A 25,658-nucleotide genomic window follows, 5' to 3' on the forward strand; every position below is an offset into this window, starting at 1 on the left:
GGTCATCAGAAGGCTACCGATCCGATTGGTATGGCACAAAAATCTATTGATCGCGATTAGATACTTTCGCATAACCCAGCTACCTTTTCTTTTTTATTCTGCTGCCCGTTGTATCTAATTGTCGTTATATTGGAACCGATTGAATTGGCGCCCCTTTTTTTATACTTTTGAAAGTTTGGCTTTTTCTCGGCGTCTACGATTCATTATTGTCTTTTTCACCCTTCTTTTCCTTTTGGGGTTCTCTACTGAGATCTGTTTTCACCTGGTTGAGAGCACCGATCCTATTTCGTTATCGTTATCCCTTAGTTATCTCATAATAAATCGGACAGTATTCAATGTATGAAGCGAGCCCATTCGGCAATACCGTATTAAGCATTTATATAACACGATCAAACACCTTGCTTCGGACGTGCCAGATAGTGTAGAGCTAAAAAAAAAATAAAATAAATGCGAACGAGGCCCATTTTTATCCCCGCAAAACGCCATCATATATATATCCTAGCCATTAAAGCATAGAACCCAAAACAAAGAAGAGGGAGTACAGTTCATGCCAAAATGTATTTTCCACCGGGTTAGGTCAAAGCACGTCTCAACCAGCTAACCAACTTATCCACCCCCTCCATGTCGCTCGCGTCAACGTGCTCTCCTATCTCTTCCCTTGCATCATTAGGTATATGCCCTAGTAATACATCCATGGCGGGTTGGTGATTGCGGATGGCGGATGAGAGGGCGTAGATGGCTTTGCGTCGCACGGAGGTGTCCGGATCGTTCTGCGAGAGGGCGAAAAGGGTTGAGAGGGCAGTGGGGGATTTGGAGAGGAGCTGTATGCGGAGGTCGATTTGTCAATCTATATATATATGTATACAAAGATAAAAAAGAAGAAGAAGAGGAAGGAACAGCGTTGATGAAGAAAGTATGAGCAAAAAAAACGAAAGAAAAAGAAAAGAAAGAAAGAAGAAAGAAAGAAAGATAAAAGAAGCAAACATACCATCTCCTGCGCCCCAGCATTATTCTGCACAGCGGTCCCGATGCACCACGCCCCCATCATCCGCCGCCCCGCCTCCGCCGCCTCGAGCTCCTGCACCAACGGCTCCCACAGGCCCAGCACGCCGAGGTTGTTCGCGTTATCGAGGTTCTCGACCAGTTGCTCGAAGTTATCAAAGGCGATGAGCTTGTCATCTAGCGTGGTGGTGGGGGAGCGAATGGCGGCCATGGCGTTTTTCATGAGTTCGGCGTCCGAAGGTGCGTTTAGGAGGAGGCGATGGAGTGCTGTGGGAGAGAGGGAGCGCGGGGCAGGAGCTGGCGTCGTGCCATCGGTTGACGTTGTCGTTGGCGCGGAGTTTTCGATACTCCATTTTAGGAGGTTGTTCATTGAGGAGTCCATTGTGTATGTGACTATGGGTAGATTTGGTTTTGTGGGGGAGTTGAGCGGAGAGGAAGGCGGAATGGGGAGCGGGGGGAAGAATGGAGTTTGGCGCTTCTGCTCTCACCCCGCCCTTTTTTTTTAATTGTTATTGTTATTGTGTCTTCCGCCCTACGCTGTAAAATGGAGTGTGAGATGAGATAGTTAGTTTAAATCATATATTTTACGAATTCCGCTCCGTTCACTGCAAGTTATTTACTAGTTATGCAAACGGAGCTCAAAGAAAAATAATTCTGATGCCAAGCCTGTCAGAAGCTTCCAAGGTATTCCGCCGCAGCATCACCAACCGAAAATATGCTGTTGGCGGGGCGGGATTTATGGTGGTCGGATTCTTATTTATTTTCTTAGGCGCTTAATCGGTGAAATTTGGGAAGCAGAATGTGTAAATGAATATAAAAACTTATTAACTTCTCTTCCGCTCCCTAGATGTAATCATCTCCATTAAGGTCTACCAAATAAGATACAACTCTAGGTAAGCATGCCATATATATATGTCCTTAGTGTTTCGATCAGCATCCACTGTCATCCTCAGTATATGTGCAAATGATTTCGAATGATGGCGTGCAGGCGCATGAGGACCATATCTTAGCTTCTACATGCCGCTTGCTCTCTGATAGCAATTCATTCAGGAAGCACTGCACTTTTGCCGAGATAAAATATTCGCTATCATTGATTTAAGTTGTACCCAGTCCTACCAGACATGTTTTCGGCATTGAGTTTTTTTCTTTTCTTTCTTTTTGAGGGGACATGTAAGGGTTTATCAGAACATCGGACTTCGGATTCCTACCATTATGAAACAATCGGCTTTCGATTCGATTCTCCCGATAAGGTGATTTAGGAATCAGACATGGCAGGGGAGAGGCGGTTACGTAGAGGCAGCTAATTTCAATCAGCCGCCCGATGCACGATCATTAGTTGATGAAGAAGCGAGCAGCAATGTTGTTTCTGGTTAAATTGACCGCTTGTTGGCTTGCTTGCTTGAATGGCTGAATAGCTGGCTGGCTGGCTGACTGGCTGAATGGCTGACTGGCTGACTCGTCCACGCATTTCGTCCTATTCAATCAAGTTGGCGTTCATGTTATGGCATGCCCGAGATAACTGGTATCGCTCGAAGATATTCCCAGAAGACTTAAATAAATAATGCCTGTTGTGATATCAGACTTGCCATTTGTTTCTCCTTGTTGAGAGCTCTGACAGCTCCAGAACCGGTTGCGAGGACAGCCAGATGTGGGTGATTTACCCAGAGCATTGGCGTAATTTTGACAATGTTGCCATGTATAAAAAGATCTTATTCTGGATGGATAGCAGAAAAATGATGCAGGGGAGGTTGCACCCAGTCACTGGTCATTGGATGGATGTGTTCAAGGAAGCGTCGCGTAAACACAACATGTTGGATATCATCCTAGTAACCCTACAGTTCATGTTCAGGGAGAGCGCAGAAGTCCTGTGTTTTCCAACGAGCCTTTCGAGAGAAGATTAGGTTCCCGCATTTCCATAAGGTTTTGGGTTATTCATTTTTCGCCGCCGCACACAACGCGCGGCCTTGTTTGGCGGTTGCCTTGTGGAAATGTTTGGAGAGGGTAACCTGCGTGATGATGGGATGAGATCTCGCTGGTGATAAGGAGTCAACTGAGTGCGGGAAGAAAACGGTGGCTTCGTTGGGCTGAACTCACAAACCGGCGTCTCTGTCAGATCGATTGTTCATACGTTGTTCAGCTGGTGATAAATCTCGACTGGCGAGCGAGAGGGGATGTTGACACAGCTGATACAAGGCATCCTCACCGATATTGTATGGGGACAGAAGTACCCTGGATGTTCCATTTTGACCCCGCGACGCTTCCTCTGGGACGATACCGTAATAAAATCATAACTGTACGGATACCACTTGGGCAGCGCATTATAACACGGACACAGTCCACACAATCCGGAGATATAAAAATGCAAAAATAATAAATAATAAAACCATGTACAGATGTGTATGCCTGGAGGGATAGAAGTAGGCACTGGCATTCCCTGCATAGATTCGTCATGACCGCCCCTGAGGCCGCATTCCCTCGTCGTCGTCTCACCCAAAGGCAGCCGTGTTTTAGGGCACCACATATATACCAGTCCCTCCTTGTTCCGTAATATTACCGCGCAGTACCACATCCTCCCCCAGCCACTTCCACCTCTTCGTCGCCTCTCATCTTCAACTTCATAAATCCCAACTTCCTCCAACATCCTCTTCTCATCTCCCATCTCCCATCCACATCGCCTATCCTCATCTTCTCCCGTGTCATTCCTCTCTCGCCCAACGTATCCTGTTTCTACTTGCTTTATACTGTCTCCTTTGCCACCTCGTTAAGTAGCCCACAATGGAGGGTAAGTTTCACGCTTGGTCAACCCTCCAGTTTCCCCTCCTCCCTTTTCCTCGCCTCTCCCTGATCTCCACTCTTTAAAAGAAACCGCTAATATTCTCTCTCTCGAACCCGTATAGAAGAAGTCGCTGCCCTCGTTATCGACAATGGGTATGTGTTCCATTTCCTCCTGTCCCTCCCTCCCGGGATTCAACTCTCCTCCTCCGTGTTGCTGTGTCCACGTCCCCTCTAGTTTGCACTACTGCGCACTACGCACCACACAAATGAAATTCCCTTATCCAGTCCACAATATCGAAATGCTGCCTCCCCCCCCTCAACCTTGTTGTTACTTGACACAGCTTGCTCCCTCTCCCGTGTCTTGCGGAGGGGATGGATTGTGGGCTTGAGGAAATTATGGCTGCTTTCCAATTTTAGGTGGGCGAGAGGATCTAGTTCTACAATGCTAACTAAGAAACCTTGACTATAGATCCGGTATGTGCAAGGCCGGTTTCGCTGGCGATGATGCTCCGCGAGCTGTCTTCCGTAAGTCTTTTCCACCCAAGTCCTTACCCTAACGTTTTGTTGCGTTTGGAATTATTTCCTTGCTGACACTTAATAGCTTCGATTGTCGGCCGTCCTCGCCATCATGGGTAATATTATTCCTCCCCGCGGATCCTACCAATTCCTGTGAAAGCGAATGAAATATGGGAACAAAGGAAACTAACCCCCGTCGCAGTATTATGATTGGTATGGGCCAGAAGGACTCCTATGTTGGTGATGAAGCACAATCCAAGCGTGGTATCCTTACCCTTAGATACCCCATTGAGCACGGTGTCGTCACGAACTGGGATGATATGGAAAAGATCTGGCATCACACCTTCTACAACGAACTCCGTGTCGCTCCTGAGGAACACCCTGTTCTGTTGACCGAGGCTCCTATCAATCCCAAATCGAACCGTGAGAAGATGACCCAGATCGTCTTCGAAACTTTCAACGCCCCTGCCTTCTACGTCTCCATCCAGGCCGTCCTTTCTCTTTACGCCTCCGGTCGTACCACTGGTATCGTTCTCGACTCCGGTGATGGTGTGACCCACGTCGTTCCAATCTACGAGGGTTTTGCTCTTCCGCACGCTATTTCTCGTATCGACATGGCTGGCCGTGATTTGACTAACTACCTTATGAAGATCCTGGCTGAGCGTGGTTATTCTTTCTCCACCACTGCTGAGCGTGAAATCGTCCGCGATATCAAGGAGAAGCTCTGCTATGTCGCTCTCGACTTCCAACAGGAGATACAGACTGCATCTCAATCCTCCAGCTTGGAGAAGTCCTACGAGCTCCCTGACGGCCAGGTCATCACTATTGGCAACGAGCGATTCCGCGCTCCAGAGGCCCTCTTCCAACCCAGTGTCCTGGGCCTTGAAAGCGGCGGCATCCACGCCACTACGTACAACGCCATCATGAAGTGCGACGTTGATGTCCGAAAGGATCTCTACGGCAACATCGTCATGGTGAGTTATATAAATATATACCTTATTACATATATCGCTAGCAATAATACTAACTAACTGATCTAGTCTGGCGGCACCACCATGTACCCCGGTATCTCTGACCGTATGCAGAAGGAGATTACCGCTCTCGCACCCTCGTCGATGAAGGTTAAGATTATTGCCCCGCCTGAACGTAAATACTCCGTCTGGATCGGTGGTTCCATCCTGGCCTCCCTCTCGACCTTCCAGCAAATGTGGATCTCGAAGCAGGAGTACGACGAGTCCGGACCTTCCATCGTCCACCGCAAGTGCTTCTAAGGTATGGGGATTTGCGTTTGCTTTCTACCTTTAGTGTGTGTTTATTTTCTGTTATTAAAAGAGATGCTAGGTTTTCGTTGTTGTCGTTGCAGTTGTTGCAGCTATTGTTTTTACTTTTAGGAAGGGTGTGAAGCTTTTTTTCTTTCCATTTTATTTTTATATATCTTAATCAATAAAAAGAAAGAAAAAAACCAAAATCAAAACTACGAGAAAACAGCTTGTAACTACATGATTTTTCATAACAATTTTCCCCCAATCATCTTCTTCTCTACGTATCCAAATTTTCTTCCTCCCATTTCTACGACCTGGACGATCTGATTGATTGGTTGGTTGATTTTCATAGAGTATGCCCCATTTAGCCTCTCAAGCTGTCATCTTACAAACCTCCCGCCCATCAAACGAATATACATACCTACATTCAGACAGACAGACCAAAAGCAAAATATTTTCCCTCCTCACACCCTATTTCAAATCAAAATTCAATGTCCCAAGTCCCAAGTCCCAAGTCTGCCAAAAATCGAAGCCTATTACTTAGTTGATTGCTACTGCTGCTGCTGCTCTTCTTTTTCTTTTTTATTATTAAGAAAAAAAAAGTATCGAAATTGAAAAGGGAAAAAATTCTCAAAATTAAAAAACTACTTCACTTTATTTTCTCTTTTGCCGGCATGATTTTTCTTCCCTTTGGAGCCTCTTAACGGGAGGTAGTGCCAATTCCGTTTTTACCTGGGGAAACGAAGGGGGAAAAAGAAAATTTTTTGTTAATTTTATGAAAACAATGTCAGAACAATGTGCGATTTTCCCACCTTTCATTAACGTGCTTTTGTAACTGTGATGATGAGTGGATTGATCAATCTCCTTTCTACCCATCACCTCATTTCTTAATACCTTTCTCCCGCACCTTTTTTATCTTTGAACTTTATTATAGGAGCAGGACCTAAGGTTACTAGCATTCCCCCCCCCCCCCCCCCCGGAAGGGCATGCTCCCAAAAGCTGGCGATAATACCCTGAATGTACATACACTTACCTACAAACTTAACCTGGGATAATAGCGGGAAATGGGAGATGAATGCATGAAACCGTACATTAGACAAGGAAAAGGAAACAAGCAGAGAATTGCCATTTGGGATGTCTTGACCTTATATTGTCATGCGTGCAACTTGACTTGGGACCTTCAACATTATTACAAGTTCAAATCATATCATGATTGCCATCGTGGATGGAACAAAATAACATGGGGGTCTTTTTTGCTTGCACCAAAGGATCGATCCGTAAGGTGGGCCCAACCCAGTCTAGGGTATTTCTATAAGCATGGTGTTTTAACGGTTTGAGAATAAACATGTTTAGTGAAGGCATAGTCTGCGGCATCTACCACAAGCTTTTGTTCTTGGTCAATATTAGGTCTTATATAGTTACAGGCAGTGAGGGTTGCACTAAATAAGCGCTGGCAGCTCCCGCAGGCACTCTTATTGATAGTTGGAGTAATCCGCTGGTGGTGAGATAGTTGGAGACGCGAGGTTATGAGATACGTTAAGCTTCGAGAATAAGTATATAAAGGCACCGACATTTTCTTAAAAAATGTCACATTCTATCTTTCTTCTATCTTGCTTCAAGTTGCTACTACCCCCAAGCGAACTGATATTCCCCTCCCTCCGATTTGATATTTGCCGCCCGGATAAGAGCCCCTTCATCCAGCCATACCATCTACTTCAGGAGCCATGTGTGAAATCGTTATATCCATCGGCGGCTGCGGCCACGACGTGGATATGTTTGTGATAAGGTGTAAGGGCCAAAATGAATCCGCTTGTGCTCATCCCAATCGAAAATGGGTGAAGTGTGGCGGTGTTCTCTGTTGCTTGTGTGAAAAAGAAAAGCGAAAAGAAGTTAAGGCAATAAATAGTTGATGGGGAGGGATGTTTATCTCCTAACTAGTTAGCTATTGGCATCCCTCATCACCATCTGCTTAGGAAGACAGATAACTGTGTTGCTGAAACCAATGGATGATTCGGCAATGAGATAAAAGTGGAACAGAGAGCCCTCATGAGAAGAAGTCGCATCACCCCCGAGTTAACTTATTTCCTTTCGGAAACGTGATTAGTATTTTCTGCTCTTGAGAGGTTGTCATACAAGACTTGATATACAGCTACGGACGGGCAATCTCCCTACTTCTCCCTTGCAATTCGTGGCATATAGCGTTCAAGCTCGGCAAGCATAAATCTATTCCTGTTTTGCAACTTATTTGGGACCCAAGAGTGAAGTTGCTGGAAATCTCCGGTGGTTTTATTTAGATCCGTGAAGATCAAACACAAAATCATTCCATAACATGAAATCTGCCGACCCACTTTCCTCGAGAGCTATCCGCCTACTAGTGAAAATTCCGGAACTTTAAAACACATGTCTCTGTTTTCAATTTAATGTACGAGAGTAGCTGTGCAAATATTTGTGGAAGTGTAGGGATATCCCGGGAGAACTAATTGAGAAGATCATCGGATAGGAAAACATATATATATATGAATTGCATCATCTTGTCAGGTAGAGCTGTCGGTTCACAGCCAACTATAGGATAAATATAACAGCTGTTGCTCACATTTTCTCACCTCCGTTCATGATTGCCGTATCGGGGACCTCCGCTATTCTCTTCAACATCCCTATCACGTAACCCCGGTTGGTGATTGTTTGGGTCATGTCAAAGCTCTCCAAGTTGAGGCGCCCAGCTCCCACGCCTCATTTCAAGCCCACCCCTCCTCTCGAAGATTCTCAAGGGGGGAAACGCGTCTTTTCAAGCATCATCGTCGCGCCCTCATTTGGAAACCACAGAATGTGCAATCATATCATTCCTGATGCTGGAGACAAATGGGAGAAGCCAATGTTCATTATTTTCCCAGACGGAGAGCCGATGGTAGGCTTGATGGTCGGCGAAACTACTGTCCTCCCTGCCAGGAGGCTAAGCAGAGTCCTATACGGAAGGAAGGAAAGGGAGTTAAATAGACCATTGTCCTAATTTGTATTGTGTCTGTTTGAGGGAAAGGAAAATAGGGCTGCATTATTTATTCCCCCGGCTCCTCCCCTGCTTTAAGTTTGGCCATTTTTGCTTTTTTGCCAGTGCTTTTTGAAAGCTTGGGCAGGAGATATAATATGATAGCAAGGCAAGTATCAGAAATTCGAGACAGATACTGGTACCAGTAGCTATATGTGTGTTATATGTAGCAATTCTATGAAGGCCGACATGCGGATTTGAAGAAACGCTTTTATGAGCTAGTAATGCTGCATGCATCGAATGTGGTTGAGACCTAGGCAGTATGATATCAGATCAGAATCATCGGAGAAATTTCAATAAACAACAATACCTAGTAGTTAATCATGACAAATTGATGCCAAATACGTTCAGAAATTTCAAAATTTCGTCAAAATTCCAGCCTCATAATCAGAACATTCATGCCACTGTGGGCCTAAGGCAATGGGCGCATCTCGGCCTCTGCATAAAAACAATAAAAGAGGCAGCTTTCTTTATGGGGCTTTTCACATTCACAGGACCTAACAAATAATGATATACGGATTACTGCCAATAAGAATTGAATAAATACAGAATCTCTCAGTAATAATGCTGCCTTTTTTGTTGTATTGTTCTCATTGGTTTGTGACAATCGATAATACGATATACAGGTAATGACCTTGTATCTTCACTTGGATCCCCCTTCGGGCCGCTGTGAGAACGTGTAATGAGAGTACAGTACGGAGCGTATTGGTACAGGCCCTGTTATGACGCCACGGATGCGGCTTAGATGCCCTTTCTGGGCCCATTTGGCCCTCTTTGGCCCTCTTTGGCCCTCTTCTTTTCTGGCGTGGGCAGCGGCTGGCCTTGGGTCGTCCCCCCACAGACCCGAGCGGCTGTATTGTCCAATACCGTGACCGTACATCCTCGATACCAGACCACGAAAAAAAAAAAATCCAACCTTCTCGTTTCTGGCAACGACCTCAAGTCTGGTCTTCTCTTCTTCTTCTTCCTCTTCCTCTTCCTCTTGCCACCCTTCAACCCCCTCCCCATCATCACAACACATCAAATTTTGATTTACCGGCGGATCCTCTTCTTTTTCTGAAGCAGGACGATCGCGGATAGTTCAGTCTCCTCTGTTCCATCCGTCGCTTTTTTGAAAATCCCGTCTTCCGCTTTGCGGTGGTGGTGTGCGGATTTTTACAGCCACTCCTTTATTCGGGTGTCTCGCTGATCCATCTCACCAGGTACTTGCTCTTTCTCTTCTGTGCCTCAGCCTTGCCCGTTGCAGGTCGATTCAAAGGATGCTCAGTGGCACTGCGACTCGTGATTTTTTCATCAATCCGTGTGCTCGGATGCTCTGGGCATTCTTCAGTGAAAGAAAGAAGACTGACTCTCCGCTCGCTTTGTGTGGGTTAGGTTTTGTGTGCCAAACCATATCCTCTGTTGGTTGACACGTTCCTACGACAAGGCAATATCTATTTTTTTTTTAGCCTTCATCGACTTTGTTGCATCGTCTTTGCTACATCGCGCAGTTTTTACGATTTGCTATTTTAACAGCTGTTTTTATTTCCCCCCCTCGTCTCGAGCCGGATCTGGAATCTGCTGGGCGCATACCTTCCCGGCCTGTTTCTTGAACGGTTCTTACGCCTAATAATTTTCATTTATTTCACCTTGTTCCGGCGACTCTTTGCGCAGACTACCGTGTAATGACATCGATCTCACAGACATCAGGCCTTCAACCACAGGGACAGAGTACCAGCAGTTCGGCCGTCTCCCAGGGTCACTCTCCCATTCCATCGGTGAGTTGAAAATCAAAGGAAAAGGACAACGAAGAAGAAAAGAAAAGAAAAATTGTGGAAGTGAAATGGATTTTGCAGACTATTGCACCCTCTTCTTGAACACCATTCTTTCCCATGCTTTGTAAACAGGTTGCTAACGCGACAAAGAAATCTTCTCCGCAGACCGTTACCGTCGAAGCGGCAACCTCAACGATTGGCGGAAGTGCGCCTACTCAAGCGCCTCAGCATGGAAAGTCGCCTTCTGTCTCTCTGAACGGAAAACATATGCAGCATCCAGCACCCCAGGTCGCCGGTGGCTTGACCATCGTCAACGGAAACACCGCTCCAAACCCGTCTTTACACGACAGGAAAACTTCTGTCACTATCAATCCTAATTTAATCCCGAATGGAGGCCCGGCCGGCGCTTCAGGCCGCGCAAATAATCTGCGATTCGGTTCAATGGACTCCCAGGGAGCTCCTATGAACAATCAGGCATCGCTTCCAAACCAACCCCAGTCTACTCTGGGTGTTAATCCATCTATGAATCCTCGCACAACTTCCCCACAGACATCTCCCTCCCCCATTCCTCAACCTATAGCGAGTGGCGGACGGCCACCATCGTCGCTACAAGGGCCAGGTAATAATCTTAACTTTGGCAGCTTTGGTAGCGAACCGGGTGATATGAACGTAAGATCGATCGATTTCATTGTTTGCTTTTATATCTATTTGAACAAGATCTGCCCCGTTCAAACAAGGATTTATACTGACACTGCGTATTCAGCGGCCGAATATGCGGCCTGTTCCTCAGGGCCCTATGGGTCCAAATGCCCAGTCTTCCCACTTTCGACGTGAATCAACACACTCCGCACATGGCGACATGGGAAATCATGGTATGCCAGGGGGTCCTCCAGGACGCGGTGGCTACGGTCATAGTGGTCGAGGAAGAAGCTACGGACAACCCCATCAACCAATGGGATATAACTCTCCAGGCCCGACGTACAGGTCGACCCCCAACCAACCACGGGGCGGGCCCAATATGGGATTCCATGGCCATAACCAGCGATCGCTAGGCCCCTTCCCACATTCGCCCCGTCAGGCTGCCCGAAGCCCTGCCCTTTCCAACGTGAACCCCGCGACCCCCCCAATGTCCCAAGTTCCCATGGCGAACACGCAAATGCAGGCCCAGCATTTTGGCGGATACCCTACTCATATGGGCCCTCAACAAGTAAAGCAACAATCTTCTTACCCCCCTAAATATTCTAATCGTCGTTCTTCTTTATCCCATAAACACAATGGCCCCCGTTTTAAACACCAAAATGCTCAACGACACTTTACTCCCCAAGCCCAATTTCAGTACCCCCAACCCCCGACACTGTCACCAGAGAGTGGCCATTTTGAACAGTATCTGACAATGATTAAATCTCAGGGATTCGTTGCTCAGGGCTATGATCCTAATTATTATTACCAACCGTCGCCATATAATATGCCTCAAGGCCAGTACCAGTACATAGCCCCACCGTCGCCTCGCGCCGCTATGAATGTACCGCACCCACCCCAAGCCCCTTACATGCAGGCCCAATATAGCAACCAAGGCCATCCACCTCCACAAGCAACCCCACTTTCACGATCTCCCTCGCAGGTTTCCGGCCCGGATCGGCCAGGCTCAAGTCTAGGACCGGCCCAACAATCCGTACCAATGACACAAGGGCCTTCTTTCAATGCGACTCGATCCACTAGCAGTCCAGTGCAAAAATCTCAGTTTGTAGTACCAACCAAGAAGAGTTCTGTTGTCATTAAGGATCCCGATAGCGGTAAGGAGATGAACTTTCTCAAACAATCGACATCCCAACCTCGGACAACGCCTTCGCCTGTCAAGCTAGGTGGTAATACACCAGCTTCGACCCCGCCTCCTCGTACTGGAAGCCGTGCTGAACATGAAAGGTCAGACTCGAAGTCCATGACAGGAGAGGAGAAAAAGCAGTCCTTCCAAGACGCTATCGCTCAAAAGGTCAGGGCTGAAGCTGAGGCTCGCAAGAGGGAAGAAGCTGAAAAAGCTGAGATGCAACGGAAGGAGAAGGAAGAAGCTGAAGCCAAGGCTCGTAAGGAGGCGGAGGGAAAGAAGGCTGCCGAGGAGGCCGAGAAGGCTGCTGCAACAGAGAAGGAAAAGGAACAAGAGCGACAAGAAGCAGTGGCCAAAGAAGTCAAACCGGAAGCTCCAAAGGCTCCTGTTGAAGCTGCATCAGCCGAAGATGAGATTGATTGGGACGCATTGGAAAAGGAGTTAGCTGAGAAAGAAGCTGCAGCTGAGAAAGCGTATGCAGAAAAGAAGAGGATACAGCAGGAAGAGAAAGCTCGCAAAGAGAAAGAAGACAATGAAGCTTACATCGCCAGCCTTAAGAAAGCTGAACAAGAAGCGGAGGCCGCGGAAGAAGCTCGAATCCGCAAACTCGAACAGGGCGAGGAGGAGGGTGCCAAGAAAGAGCGGACAGATTTGTTTGCTTCCCTCAAAAATAAGGGCGCTCAATCTCCCCCTTCCGCAACCGAGAGCCCCATCATTCGAACCCCTGCCGAAAGCGGAGCTGCCACGCCCGTATCAGATATCTCCATGGGCCCGCCCTCCAAACCTGCTAGCGGCGGAAAGCGGGACAAGCCTGCTGCATTGAAGCTGGAAACTACGAAAACTGTCGAGCCACCCCAGCCAAGCGCAGCAATGAAGTCCCTCCAGACTGCCCGATTCCTCGAGGATCCTAGCAAGATCACCTACCCTCCCGCAATCGTCTCTCCTAATCCTGCTCTGAACGCAAATGCTCCAGTCGACCGTAAATTTAAGTATAACAAAGAATTCCTACTCCAATTCCAGTCCGTTTTCAAAGAGAAACCATCAATCGATTGGGACAGCCGTGTTCGGGAGACTGTTGGAGATAGTACAGATAGTTCTTCGCGCCCCGGATCCGCTCGAACTCCAATCATAGGTAGTGGACGGGCCGCCTCTCGTCCAGGAATCCAAGCTTCTTTCCCCAACGCCGTCATGGGTAAATTTGCCCAAACTCCCGGACGTTCGCAAACTTTGCCCCCTGCAGGTATTGGTCGGGATGGGTTCCCTATGGCAACTGGAGGCCATGGACCATCTATGGCAAATCCTTTTGGTCACTTTTCTCGTGGCCCCGGTGGCCTTCCTCTTGGCAGTTCGCCTATGAGCCGTTCTAGTTCATCGACTATGCAACAGATGCCATCCCCACGCGCTGGCAGTCACCGAGGCCAGCGCTCAGGAAGCAAGCGGGATAAAGTGTCGAGGAAGGAGGAAGAAACCAATAACAAGACCATGCCACTCACTGCTAACTTGGACATAAAGCCATTGGTTCCGTCTCAGACTGGATGGAAACCACGCAGCGTTGGACAGAGCCTTTCTGGCCCTGCTCTTGGTGGCGATGGACACATGCCACCAGATGTTGTGCAACGGAAGGTTAAAGCTAATTTGAACAAGATGACACCCGAGAAGTTCGATCGTATCTCTGATCAGATACTTGAAATTGTGGGACAGTCCAAAGATGAATCAGATGGGCGCACACTCCGACAAGTAATCCAACTTACCTTCGAGAAGGCCACAGATGAAGCCCACTGGGCTCCAATGTACGCTAAATTCTGCAAACGTATGCTGGATTCCATGAGCCCTGAAATCAAGGACGAAAATATCAGGGATAAACAAGGCAATGTTGTCACTGGTGGCAGTTTGTTCCGAAAATACCTTCTCAATCGCTGCCAAGAAGAATTCGAGCGGGGTTGGAAAATAAATCTCCCCGAAAAGCCTGAAGGTGTCACCGAGGAGGCTGCGATGATGTCTGATGAATATTATGCTGCAGCTGCCGCCAAGCGGCGTGGTCTTGGCTTGGTTAAGTTTATTGGTGAATTGTACAAACTCGGCATGTTAACTGAGAGAATCATGCACCAGTGTGTGAAGAAATTAGTTGATTATGAGGGTATTCCTGAGGAAGCCGAAGTGGAGAGCTTGACGAGTCTGCTACGAACGATCGGATACAGCCTTGACAACTCTGAGAAGGGTCATGGTATGATGGATGCATACTTCGTGCGGATCAGCATGATGATGGAAACTCCTGGCCTTGCCAGCCGTCTTAAGTTCATGCTTATGGTATGTTTCGCAATCCCGGGGAAGATTCATTTCTCCTTCTCTTATGGAGTCGGATGCTAATAGTTTTCAGGACATTGTCGATTTACGTAAAGCTGGGTGGATGTCGAAAGATGGCGATAAGGGTCCTAAGACAATCGTTGAGATTAGAGAAGCTGTCAGTAATCACCAGTATGATATTTTATTGGGTCAAAAAAAGTTCCACCCGCTAACCTGTCTTTTATAGGCTGCCCGTGCTCAGCAAGAACAAGAAATGGAACGCCTGCGCCAACAGGCCAGCAGAGGTGGTCGGATGCCAATGGGCCGAGGAGATTCACGGAACTTCTCTGGTGGTTACGGAAGTCAAGCTCCTCCTCCCGACTTTGCATCAAGCAAGGTTGGCAGCGACGATCTCCGCCGACTGAAGACCACCAGGAACACGAACCAACCGATGTCCTTTGGACCTTCCAGCATGTTTGGTTCCCGGAGCAGCAGCGGCCGTAAGAATCTTGGACCTGGCGGCAACCTAGTCCGTGGGGGCGAAGACAGCGGCGCAAGCAGCCGTACTGGTACTCCACCAGGCGGTAAGGATAAAAAGGACGACAAGGAGGCTGCATCCTCAGTAAATGCATTCAGGTGAGGATTGCAGACCCCCAAGCCCCCCAAGCAATACAGCACGATCCACATCTAGGGCTTTTCCTACATACCATATATGGACTGGAATGGCTAATTTGTTCCCTCTCCGTCTCTTCTTTTCCCTGCTCCAGTGCTCTTGCCGCCTTGAATAATGAAGATAACCTGGCTACATCGCCGCCATCGAATCCATCCTCCCCTCCCATGGTCAAGTCCCAACCAACCATTGAGCTGTCAAAACCCCCAGCAAAGGAGCAGGAAGGCCGAAGTACATCTTAATTTTTTTTACCTTTGTTAAATTAAGGTGTATCTTTTGGGCCCGCTATCCTATCTTGACTCTCCCTCCCTTTACCTGGGGAAGTCAATCTCTTTCAACCAATGCGCCGCCGGCATCTCTCAAACCCTTCAAAAAACCAATTTCATAGACGATACAACCTTGTAATACTTTTTCCTGGTTTCACGAAAGCAAAAAAAAGAAAACCCGTTCACGGCGTGATATACATTGTTTCTTGGGCGGGCGATAAAATGGACAACAAAAGCTGGAAGAGCATGAGAATCAAAATCATGGGTGGGACTTTTCCATGGGATATAGTAGAAATATAGAGCGAGAGAGGAGATGTGAGGAGACTGGGTATGAAGAACCACAATTTTTTTTCATTCTATAAAAGTCCAAATCATTTGGCGGCGACGAACAGATTTGGTTTGGTGGAAATGGTGAGAGTCGAAGGTGCGGTGGTGGAAAAATCCTGTTATTTTCTTTTTATGTGTGTTTAAACACCTTTTCTTCCCTTTCCTAATATCTCTTTTCAACTGGGAAAGGAGAGCAAAAGGGCAAAAGAATGAAAGAATACCCGGAAAGTTGTGTGCGTTGTTTTTCTTTTATTCTATTTTTTTTATTTATTGTTATTATTTTTTTTCCAACTCCTCATTTTATTATTTTCCGTACCCCATTTTCTTGTCTTTCTAACTGTTTCTTTTTTCCTATTCCTTGCCTTTTTTTTTCTCCTTTCTTCCTTGATCATCTACATTGACTACGTGCTATGCATTTGCACGGTGATGTTTCTAAGTTCTATTTTCTCTCTTAACTACAGTTTTTTCCCCCTTCACTTTTCGCTTGAATCAATCAGTTGGTTGATTAAAATACATAACTTTTTTTCTATCTATTCATGTCCAATCTGCGTCTGTATGTGCCTCTCCAAATGTTATCTCAAGTCCATGTCTGAATTCCGTGATACTTTTTGTTTTTAACTCTTTTTCCCCTCCGTTCAAGTAATTCTATTTGTTTTCGCTTTTTTTTCTATTTCCTTTCTTCCCCCTTCCCTCCTCTGTCTTTTTTGCCCTTCATTGTTAGGTATTGAATTTTTTTTTTCTTTTTTTTTTCCCCCCCTGTGCTTGCTGCTGTTCCTGCTTCTTCATCTTCTTAAATATGTCTAACTAGCTAACTAACGTACTCAAATCACTTCGGGGTTATTTTAATTGATTTTATATTGTGTAATCTCTCTAATCTCTCTCTTCTCTCTCTCTCTCTCTCTCTTTTCTGAAGGAAACTTTCCTTTCCCAATTGTCGCACACAACATACATTTTACTTTTTTATTGTGCAGCTATGCACGGGGTTCAAAGTTTCAGGTTGACAAAAGTCTACTTTACCGGGCCTCCTTTGTGGTGTATAAATATATATTATATATATGAAGCGTGAAAGTTGGGAGTACATGAATCAACCTACTTGACAAAGTCGACTTCTCATCGCACAGGATTAGATATATATTTTTAAACTACACGATGTAGCAAATATTAACTAATCGCATGAGCATGCTGCGAGCATGCATACCATGCGTACAGACAGACACACAGACACAGACAAAGATACAGACGCCATCATCATCGTGTTCATAAAAAAATCGCAGCTTTGTAGGATCCACTTATCCCTAGAGGGCAATTTGCTAGGCCATTCGTTCGCTCGTTCGCTCGCTCGCTAGGGGAATTAACAATATAGAATATTAAGAGTAAGTATAGAAAGGGTAAAGCACAAAGTTAAAGCTGAAGAAGAAAACAGAATAATAACTGGATGACTCATGGATGTGTCCGCATCATGATAAGTGCAAAAGCAACATGATAAGTGTGAAAGCAAGTAAGAAGGCAGAAAAGTCGAAAAAAAAGAGAATAGAAAGGGGTATAGAATTACAGCAGCAAAATTCGCCGGCAGCCATTAGCTGTGGTAATTGAATGCAGAGCATGAAGTGATATATCTCTACGCACATTTCTCGATTCCAAATGGCTCAAAACCTTGACGATACCCGGCTATAGCACCTGTAGCCATCAGCATTTAGACAATGCTCCATCATCGATTTTTGATGGGAGAGCCATAATGTTCATTTGTGGGCTAGTGGTACGTTCCTCCGCTTTAGCCTTTGTAGTCAAGTTATGGTCCTTTGCAAAGTCAACAACGCTTGTCCCGGCCGTGCTATTGGTCAGTGGATCACTCTGGCCTGAGTCACCAGAGCCGGAACCACTGCAACTACTTGATCCATTCTTGCGACCACAGGAGGATTTGGAACCCTGGTCGGGACGAATCTGACTTCCCGATTTTCCCCTTGACGCAGGGCCGCAATTTGTTGAAGTGTCTATGCAAAGGCCGTAAGACGTTTCGAAGATGGGGATAATTTTCCCGTTTGTAGCATCCTGAGAACCGCTTTGTGCTCGCGTATTTCCACTGTAACCAGGAGCCTGATTTCCTGCAGGGTGAGTAGCTGATATGATTTGGTATTCGCCACCAAACTGAACATTACCATGACCTTCTAAGTCGTGTCCATCTAAGACCAGGGGATTAGGCCTATTTTCTTTGTGAAGTTGTTTGAGGTGGTCATTTCCAATACGTGAATCAATTGAACCAGGCCATAAGTTTCCTTCGTGAAATCCGGTTGTAAGATCACTCTCACAGAACTGTTTTCTGAGAGAATTTGATAACTGACTTGGGGTATCTGTTGATTTGATACCTAGGTTAAGGAGGTCATTCGGCACTTCATAAGGCCCGCCAACGTCTGGCCGGGTATTTCTTACAGAATTGAGATTACTAAAGTTTTCCAGCTTCGCAAATTCAGGAGCTATTCCTTGCTGCGGAGAATTGGATTTAGAAGCGAATGCGTTTTTGTGCTTGTTTGTGTCCGCATCGCTAATCCCCAGCTCACTGCACTGCAGTGTCTCCGATCTAGAGGAAGCTTGAGCATGTCCATATGGCCGCCGTAAAACTGATGCAGAATATAAGTCACTTGGGTGCCTTGTTGAAGGAGGTTGGGACCGACACAGAGTGCTTCCAGAAATATCAGTATTGTCGCGCGGGTGACAAATGCTAGATAATGAAGATAGCCAGGAGCTGAGAACCGCATCACTCTCTGTAGTCGAAGCATAACGATGCGGGGCGCATGTGCGGTACATTTCCGCCCCAAATTCAGAATCTGTGATGGTGCTAGGCTCTGAAATTTCAGGACTAGCTGCGCGTGGTGGCTGCATTCGAGTTTCTAGCCATTGCTCTCCAAGGTTTAAAAGAGACTGAGGCTTCGCTCCATTGGCTAAATCTTTTGGTATTTGGGTCTTCTCCTGTTTTCGGCTGTCAAGGGCAGCTGGGTGTGACTGCATCTGTTTACGCCGGGAAGTTGACAAGTTTGAATTATCTTTCCGATACACGCGAGCTTGCTGACGGTTAAACGGTGGGTGTTTTGACGTGATTGGGATCGGTAGGCTCGCCCTCTCTGATTCTGCAGCCGAAACCCCGTTAGTGCATAATATATCATCTTGGATGCAAGGAATGTGTGCCTCTAAAAGCTCACTGGTATTTGAACTATTTGTATATCCTTGGCGCCGCTGAACTGCGGGTTGGCCACCAGGCATGGAAGTCACTGCATTCTGCAGAATATTGAAGGGTTGGACTGGTCGACTGAATTTGTGGAGCGCAGATTCATAGTTTTGAACGTAGGGTGTCTCCTGTTCCGCATACCTTCCAGCAGTACAAGCTTCCAATTCTAATGGGGACATCAGGCCTGATGACATTGACGGAAGTGACGGTAAATAGTATTGCCGCGGGACATCCAGGACTTCGGGCAAGAACGAGGTTTGGGAGCCGTCGGCCCTGTCCGGCAGCAGATGGCTTGCTTTGTCTTCGGGCTCAATTTGACTCACGTCTAGGGGCTCCCGAATTGAGTTCAAAAGAGGGCTGGAAGGGATTTCTGAACGAGAGAGGCGCTTCAGGAGTCTTGATGAGCCAGTGAACGACGCGAAGCTGGACCTAATGCTTCTGCGAGGTTTTTGATTTTGGGTGTTTGGAGATACAGTTCCGGGCTTGGTGGAACCCTGAAACCGTGCCCTTATGGACCGGCCATAGCTAGCCCAAAACCCCTTATCGTTACCCTCATAGGCAAGGGCATCTAAATCATGTCTAGGGTCAAGAGGGTTGTACAGCGGATAATGGATCCTTTCTTGGCATGTAATGGTGGTTATGTCTTGGTCCCTGCGAGCCAGACATCAGAAGGAGACATCGAGATGATGTCTGAGGGGACACTTACGGTTCCTTTGACGGAGACGAAGTAGTAAAGAGGCCAGCTAAGCTTCGACGACGATGGAGGTCATTTTTAACACGTCGCGACCTCAGCGAGGAGGGCTGCGTTCTGGACGCGTCTTCACCAAATCGACCTTCAGGGCTGAGTGTCAGTCGCTTCCAAATGGAAGCCATAGATGATATTCCCCTTGATATGGGTGGCAAAACTGGAGGGAATAAGATAGGTCAATTAAACCGCCATCTGTTCGTGCATGCACGAAGCGAATAGACGGAAATAGGAGACAACAAAGAAAGCTGTAGATGCACAGGCACCGAATGTGGTATTCAAGGAGCTGGTTATCTGCGAGCCCCTTTATAGTTCTGGGTATCAGGCGAGAGAGACAGGACACAAAGCGGTTCCTGAAAGAACAGCAGGCACAGTCGATGTGATATAAAGAACAGCGAAAGAGAAAGCGAAAGAGATGAAACGACGACGATGAGGCTCAAGGCCCGCGGTCAGGACGAGCAGGACGTGCTCGATTAGGAAAGAGGAGAGCGCACATGGCCTGGTACCTCGCCACCAGCACAAATCGGTATGCATGCCGCGGTACCTTGCCATACCGCACTACATTTCACCATAAATACAAATGGTAAATGGCTATCCCGCGGATTGCGAGAGAACTCTAGGGTTAGTCCGGAGGCATCTCGAGCAAATATCGTGGCCTGTATATTATCCACGATTCGCGATGAGACACAGGAACGTCTGCTCACATCTCGGGGAATCCCAGCCCCTTAAATAGGTTTTTGGATGGCACCGGCCCCCGCTAGACAAATACGGTTTAGATCCAGCGTCTTTGGTTCTCTCCTTTCATCCACCAAAGCCCAACCTTGAAGTTTTACTTGAACTCCAAGACGCGCCTCCAACGGCTTGACCAAATATTCGCCAGGAAATACTGTCGCAAATCGGTTGACTAGTCTCTTCACTCAGCCCAACACCTCCACTTTATTTTGGAACACCAGTTCTATATAACAGCTACCCGCTGCGATGGCCGCGGCCAAGGAAGCCGTCTCATTCAATGAGATTATCCAGGCTGGTAAATGATGCACCTCCCTTTTATTTATCCTGTTGAAACCCTCTTTGTTTGGAGTGGAGACAATGTATTTGTTGACTAACAGATTTTCCTTGTCAACCCTCTAGCCCGCACGCGCCGGAGGAAACAGGCTTTGACTGATAAATTCTTCGATGCGAAAAGACGTTCAAGTGCTCCGGCTCCGGCTCCGGCTTCGGGGTCTGGTGTGGGCGGCGCCGGTGCGGGCTCGTTGGCCAACAGAGTATCTGCTGTGCCGGGTAGCCTTGCAAGCAGACTGGGTGTTGTAAAGGTATTGTCTTTACATTAAAACCATCCATTCGACAACCCTTTTGCTAATATACGATGCACAGAGATCAACTGCAGCCGCGTCGACGAGAAATCCTGGCGCCGCTGTGTCCACCCGTCCCGCCGGACAGAACCGCATGTCCTCCGATCTCATTACACAAAACAATGATCGAGCACCTGTCCAGGACCAGGGCCCAGGAATCAGCATCAAAGGAAGCGCGTCGGGACCTTGCGTCGTACTAGGAAGTAACTTTGCGCCCGGCACCACTGCTGCAGATATTGAGTCGGCATTGGAACCCGTAAGAGGTGCTATGCTGAGTTGCAGGATCGTGTCTACTCACCCAGAGGTGACCGCTGAGATGATTTTTGAGGAGAGGAGTCATGCTGAGAGCGTAGTCGCCCGCTTTGATAATCAAAAGGTACGAGCAAGTGTCCCTGCGTTGAACCAGCTCTATTTGCACTGGGACGACTGACAAATATATCCTTCAAGGCGGATGGAAGGATCCTCCATCTTCGGATAAAACCGGAACCACTACCTGCACAGATACTCTCCGAAGCCAGACTCCGCCATCGCCGGTCACATTCCAATTTCGACAGCCTGCGCGAACAAGCAGACCGTGAGCGTCGTGAGCTACGACACGCTGATCCTCATATACAAGACGGCCGCTACGGGTTTGATGATCTATATCCGCCGCCACAACATCATGGAGCCCGTTCAAACAGTGATCATCCAAGCGGAGGTCAGCGAGGGAGTGTTAATGGATCGGGGAGGAACCGAAACATGGGGAATGACAATTCGGGACTCTACAGTGACCAAATGATTATTGATGAACCGAGCCGCGAGTCGCGCTACCGCGGGAGACGCGGGAGGTAGAAACCTGGCTTGCTATCGGTTGCCAGAAACGGTTTGTACCTGATAATAATCTGCTGGTCTACGCTTTCGTCGTGGTATCAGGGGACTATTATTTCTTTTCCAGGGCATGAAAATTGCGTGGGTATATCCTCTGGTTATGAAGACTCAAACGGATTAATAAAAGGGCGGGAGGTGATATTTGCGATTGAGCTTCGTTTTCTCGGTTTGGTCATGGGTTCATAGATAAGGTTTCATTCTGTTTTATTTATTGCATGGAAAAGGAGAAAGGACTTTTTTAGATACGTTTTCAATCAACTGGGTTTTTAGAGTATTAGCTGGGATTTTTGGGGATATTTTGCTTGAAAACTCTGTTGTCCTGTCTGTTGTAATTTTATTTCATTATTTTACTTTTCCCCCTTCGCGATAGAATTACTGGCGTTTCGCTTGCACTGGTTTTTCGTACTGATTGTAAAGGTAAAACATAACTCACAATTAATCAATAAAGGGGAAATCATAGTGCATTCACTCTCTGTGTTTTCGAACGGAAGTATGTAATTGCCATTGTTGCGGTGTCAGGTTTCGCGATGGCTACTGCATCTTCCGTGTCTGGGCCTCCGAGCTACGAACTCCGAGTCTCTTCCGTCCTCCCGCCATAAAAAAAGATATACTAGTACATATATTCCCTTACGGGAAAGCAATCTTGCCGCATCTAAAATGAGCAATGGATCCGCTCGCCTGCTCATAATGCGCCTAGGAAAAGGGCCCCGTTATTATCCTCGACTGGCTCCTCCGTATCCTTTTACTGCCGCACGATGGTCTTCTACCTCCGCTGGCAGCTCCGTTCCGCGTCAATGGTCTACACCACTGGCGAAATCCATTGCTGAGGCCATAAATGTGTGTATTGCCTCCGGAAATAGTATAATTTTATCTTCTACGTTTTTTTGATAAGAGAAGAAGTTGTGCATTTCACGCTGACAGGTTCTGAAAATCCGCAGGTCACCGGCCCCGTATCCATCGCTGCATACATGCGCCAATGCCTCACCTTGCCCGATGGCGGATATTACACCTCCCGCGGCCAGGAGGATGAAGACACGGCGCTTTTCGGTGCCAAGGGGGATTTTGTGACGTCGCCAGAGATTTCGCAAATATTTGGCGAGCTGTTGGGCGTGTGGACTGTTACGGAGTGGATGGGACAAGGGAGGAAGAGTGGTGGGGTGCAGGTTATTGAGTTTGGACCAGGCAAGGGGACGCTCATGGGGGATATGTTGAGGGTGGGTTTTTTTTTTTTCTTTCTGCTTGGGTTCTTCTGCAGGATATCTTGGGGCCAGTTTGGTCGTGGGCGATTGCTAATGACAGCAGTCCTTTCGCAATTTCAAGAGCTTCGCGTCCGCGATCGAGGCTGTTTATCTGGTAGAAACCAGTCCGGTGCTACGGGAGGTTCAGCGGAAATTGCTCTGTGGAGATACGCCTATGGAGGAGGTTGAGGTTGGGTATAAGAGCACGAGTATACACTTGGGCGTTCCGGTCATTTGGACAGAGCATATCAAGCTCCTCCCGAATGGTAAGAATACTTCCGCTCTCAACTCCTTCTCGACTCCATATATGGCTATAGATGTATAAATTCATAACTAACTCACTCCTTCCACCCATCGTCCGCCTAGAATCGGACAAAACCCCTTTCATTTTCGCCCACGAATTCTTTGATGCATTACCCATACATGCATTCCAATCTATCCAAACACCCGCCCCATCCCAAACCACTATTAATACGCCCACTGGTCCCACCACCCTCCATCAACCACCCATTTCCTCCCCCCATACCACTGAATGGAGAGAACTCGTCGTCTCCCCTAACCCCGAAACCCCAGAAGTGAAGAGCGGTCAGGAGCCCGAATTCCGTCTCTCACTCGCCAAAGCATCTACGCCATCATCCCTCGTCCTCCCCGAAATGTCTTCGCGGTACAAAGCCCTGAAATCCACTCCAGGGTCCACAATCGAGATCAGCCCGGAAAGCCAAGCCTGCGTCCAAGACATCGCAAGGCGGATAGGAGGAGGAGGAGGTGGGCTCGTCTCCGCGCCTTCCCCCGGAGTCACGGACACGCTGAAGAACAAAGTTCCTTCCGGCGCTGCTCTAATCCTTGATTACGGCACCACCTCAACAATCCCCATAAACTCCCTGCGCGGCATCCGGAAACACCGGCTCGTTTCCCCCTTAGTCGCACCCGGGGAGGTTGACATTAGCGCTGATGTCGATTTCACAGCGCTAGCGGAGGCGGCTATTGATGCTAGTCCTGGCGTGGAGGTGTATGGACCGATGGAACAGGGGCCATTTTTGGAGGCGTTGGGAATATCGGAGAGGGCGGCGCAGTTGCTAAGAAGGATGGAAGGGGAGGGGGATGAGGAAAAGAGAAAACGGATTGAGAGTGGATGGAAGCGGTTGGTGGAGAGGGGCGGTGGGGGGATGGGAAAATTGTATAAAGCTTTGGCTGTTGTGCCGGAGAGTGGGGGCAAACGGAGACCGGTAGGGTTTGGGGGGAGTGTTTTGGGGTAGAGTGAATCTCTTTAAAGCGTTTATTTGTACTTCTAGACATTAGTTTGTGTGTATAATATGTCCTTGATGTATGTAAATGGAGTTAGAAACTGTTAGGTCTCTGGTCTTTTGATGAAATAGGGGTGGGAAGAATTGGTATGTTATAATATTAAATAATTCTGTTTACGAGGGAATAGCTTCACAGTTAGCAATTGCGACTACCTATCAGAGTCTCTATCCAGGAGACAAAGCCGCAATGGTAAATGATACCCCTGAGAGGTTTACAACATATCCCGCGAAACGCTGGAAACGAGGATAGTCCGCTTTCCGTGCCTGTTCTCTCTAAACCATCTATCATCGTCCATTGTCTATTCTGGACCGATGTTCCGTACATGACGGTCCTCAGCCAGTCTAGACGCGCACAAGCCAAATCCATGTTTATATCAAAATCAAGACACCAGACCAGATATCCCATGAAACCCAGAATTGAACCTTAAAAAACACCATATATCAAAGCCATTTATTGCGGTTAAAAAAAACCCCTCCATACAAGATACCTCCTAACCTTTTTATAGGCCCCCTTCAATCCTCCTCCCAGATATCCTTGACGTATGCCTGCGTCAACCTTTTATCCTCCCCATACTTTTTCTGCCACTGGACGAAGCCCCCTTCTAGCACAAAAACGGCTTGCTTGGCACTCTCTTCCTTCCCGAGTACTTGTTCTCGTTCTCGGATGTACTTGAGTGCCGCGGAAGGTCCGCGCTCCTGGCTCAGCGCGCAGTGGAAGACGACTTTCTCCTTGCCGCGTAGCTTGTTGATGAGATCTGGCATGTGCTTGCTGAGAGTCGAGCTCGGGTGCCAGGTCGAGGTAGAAATGTGGCCGCCGATGTGATCTGAACAAGGCTGTTAGAGAGGGCGAGGGAGGGGTATCGCGGGGTAGATGGGGGGGTTACATTCCTCTTTTTTGCAGAGGATTTATTGTGGGATAAGACAGAAAATGTGGCTGGAACAGCACTTACCTGAATCCCGAACATCTACTATTGCGAGCTGATTGGGGTTGGTGGGAGCGAGGAGCATGGCCGCGAGGGTCTCGCGGCTCATTCGGGGGAGGGTTGCGACTGTGATTCCCGACATTTGTCGTGAAAAGAAAATGGGGATGTCGATAAAGATGAAATATATGACAGATATGTCTATCGCAATGAAAGAATAAGGACGAGGAAGAAATCTAGCAGAACGAGGGCATTTGACTTAGCTGTTCTCAACATGAGCTCTGTTGTCCTG

At 47.5% G+C, this 25,658-nt stretch overlaps 8 protein-coding genes across 8 annotated transcripts; 5 read left to right on the plus strand and 3 right to left on the minus strand.

The window, feature by feature from the left end:
• Positions 1–572: 572 nt before the first annotated feature.
• On the minus strand, positions 573–1,384 carry HCBG_08710 (hsp70-like protein; the record flags this gene model as incomplete). The annotated part of the gene is made up of 2 exons (XM_045435759.1): positions 573–821; positions 989–1,384. The coding sequence occupies 2 exons, from the start codon at positions 1,382–1,384 to the stop codon at positions 573–575; spliced, it is 645 nt and encodes a 214-aa protein (XP_045283551.1).
• Positions 1,385–3,628: 2,244 nt separating this feature from the next.
• HCBG_08711 (actin) lies at positions 3,629–6,021 on the plus strand (the record flags this gene model as incomplete). Its single annotated transcript, XM_045435760.1, has 7 exons — positions 3,629–3,784; positions 3,900–3,930; positions 4,247–4,302; positions 4,379–4,409; positions 4,496–5,267; positions 5,334–5,565; positions 5,635–6,021. The coding sequence occupies 6 exons, from the start codon at positions 3,778–3,780 to the stop codon at positions 5,562–5,564; spliced, it is 1,128 nt and encodes a 375-aa protein (XP_045283552.1).
• Positions 6,022–8,244: 2,223 nt separating this feature from the next.
• HCBG_08712 (uncharacterized protein) lies at positions 8,245–8,562 on the plus strand (the record flags this gene model as incomplete). The annotated part of the gene is made up of 1 exon (XM_045435761.1): positions 8,245–8,562. One exon carries the CDS (start codon positions 8,245–8,247, stop codon positions 8,560–8,562), a length of 318 nt encoding a protein of 105 aa, XP_045283553.1.
• Positions 8,563–10,262: 1,700 nt separating this feature from the next.
• On the plus strand, positions 10,263–15,961 carry HCBG_08713 (translation initiation factor eIF4G; the record flags this gene model as incomplete). Its single annotated transcript, XM_045435762.1, has 6 exons — positions 10,263–10,355; positions 10,503–11,021; positions 11,116–14,481; positions 14,552–14,635; positions 14,705–15,093; positions 15,225–15,961. 6 exons carry the CDS (start codon positions 10,263–10,265, stop codon positions 15,367–15,369), a joined length of 4,596 nt encoding a protein of 1,531 aa, XP_045283554.1.
• Positions 15,962–17,406: 1,445 nt separating this feature from the next.
• Positions 17,407–19,813, minus strand: HCBG_08714 (uncharacterized protein; the record flags this gene model as incomplete). Its single annotated transcript, XM_045435763.1, has 3 exons — positions 17,407–18,842; positions 18,915–19,591; positions 19,647–19,813. The coding sequence occupies 3 exons, from the start codon at positions 19,811–19,813 to the stop codon at positions 17,407–17,409; spliced, it is 2,280 nt and encodes a 759-aa protein (XP_045283555.1).
• A 726-nt stretch (positions 19,814–20,539) lies between these two features.
• HCBG_08715 (uncharacterized protein) lies at positions 20,540–22,370 on the plus strand (the record flags this gene model as incomplete). The annotated part of the gene is made up of 4 exons (XM_045435764.1): positions 20,540–20,712; positions 20,817–20,998; positions 21,060–21,413; positions 21,485–22,370. 4 exons carry the CDS (start codon positions 20,664–20,666, stop codon positions 21,866–21,868), a joined length of 969 nt encoding a protein of 322 aa, XP_045283556.1.
• Positions 22,371–22,561: 191 nt separating this feature from the next.
• HCBG_08716 (DUF185 domain-containing protein) lies at positions 22,562–24,696 on the plus strand (the record flags this gene model as incomplete). The annotated part of the gene is made up of 5 exons (XM_045435765.1): positions 22,562–22,741; positions 22,843–23,118; positions 23,207–23,408; positions 23,509–24,368; positions 24,583–24,696. The coding sequence occupies 5 exons, from the start codon at positions 22,562–22,564 to the stop codon at positions 24,694–24,696; spliced, it is 1,632 nt and encodes a 543-aa protein (XP_045283557.1).
• Positions 24,697–24,959: 263 nt separating this feature from the next.
• On the minus strand, positions 24,960–25,511 carry HCBG_08717 (uncharacterized protein; the record flags this gene model as incomplete). Its single annotated transcript, XM_045435766.1, has 2 exons — positions 24,960–25,270; positions 25,397–25,511. 2 exons carry the CDS (start codon positions 25,509–25,511, stop codon positions 24,960–24,962), a joined length of 426 nt encoding a protein of 141 aa, XP_045283558.1.
• Positions 25,512–25,658: the final 147 nt, after the last annotated feature.

This window comes from Histoplasma capsulatum (assembly GCF_000150115.1).
Source record: "Histoplasma capsulatum G186AR genomic scaffold supercont2.17, whole genome shotgun sequence".
Taxonomy (NCBI): Eukaryota; Fungi; Ascomycota; class Eurotiomycetes; order Onygenales; family Ajellomycetaceae; genus Histoplasma; species Histoplasma capsulatum.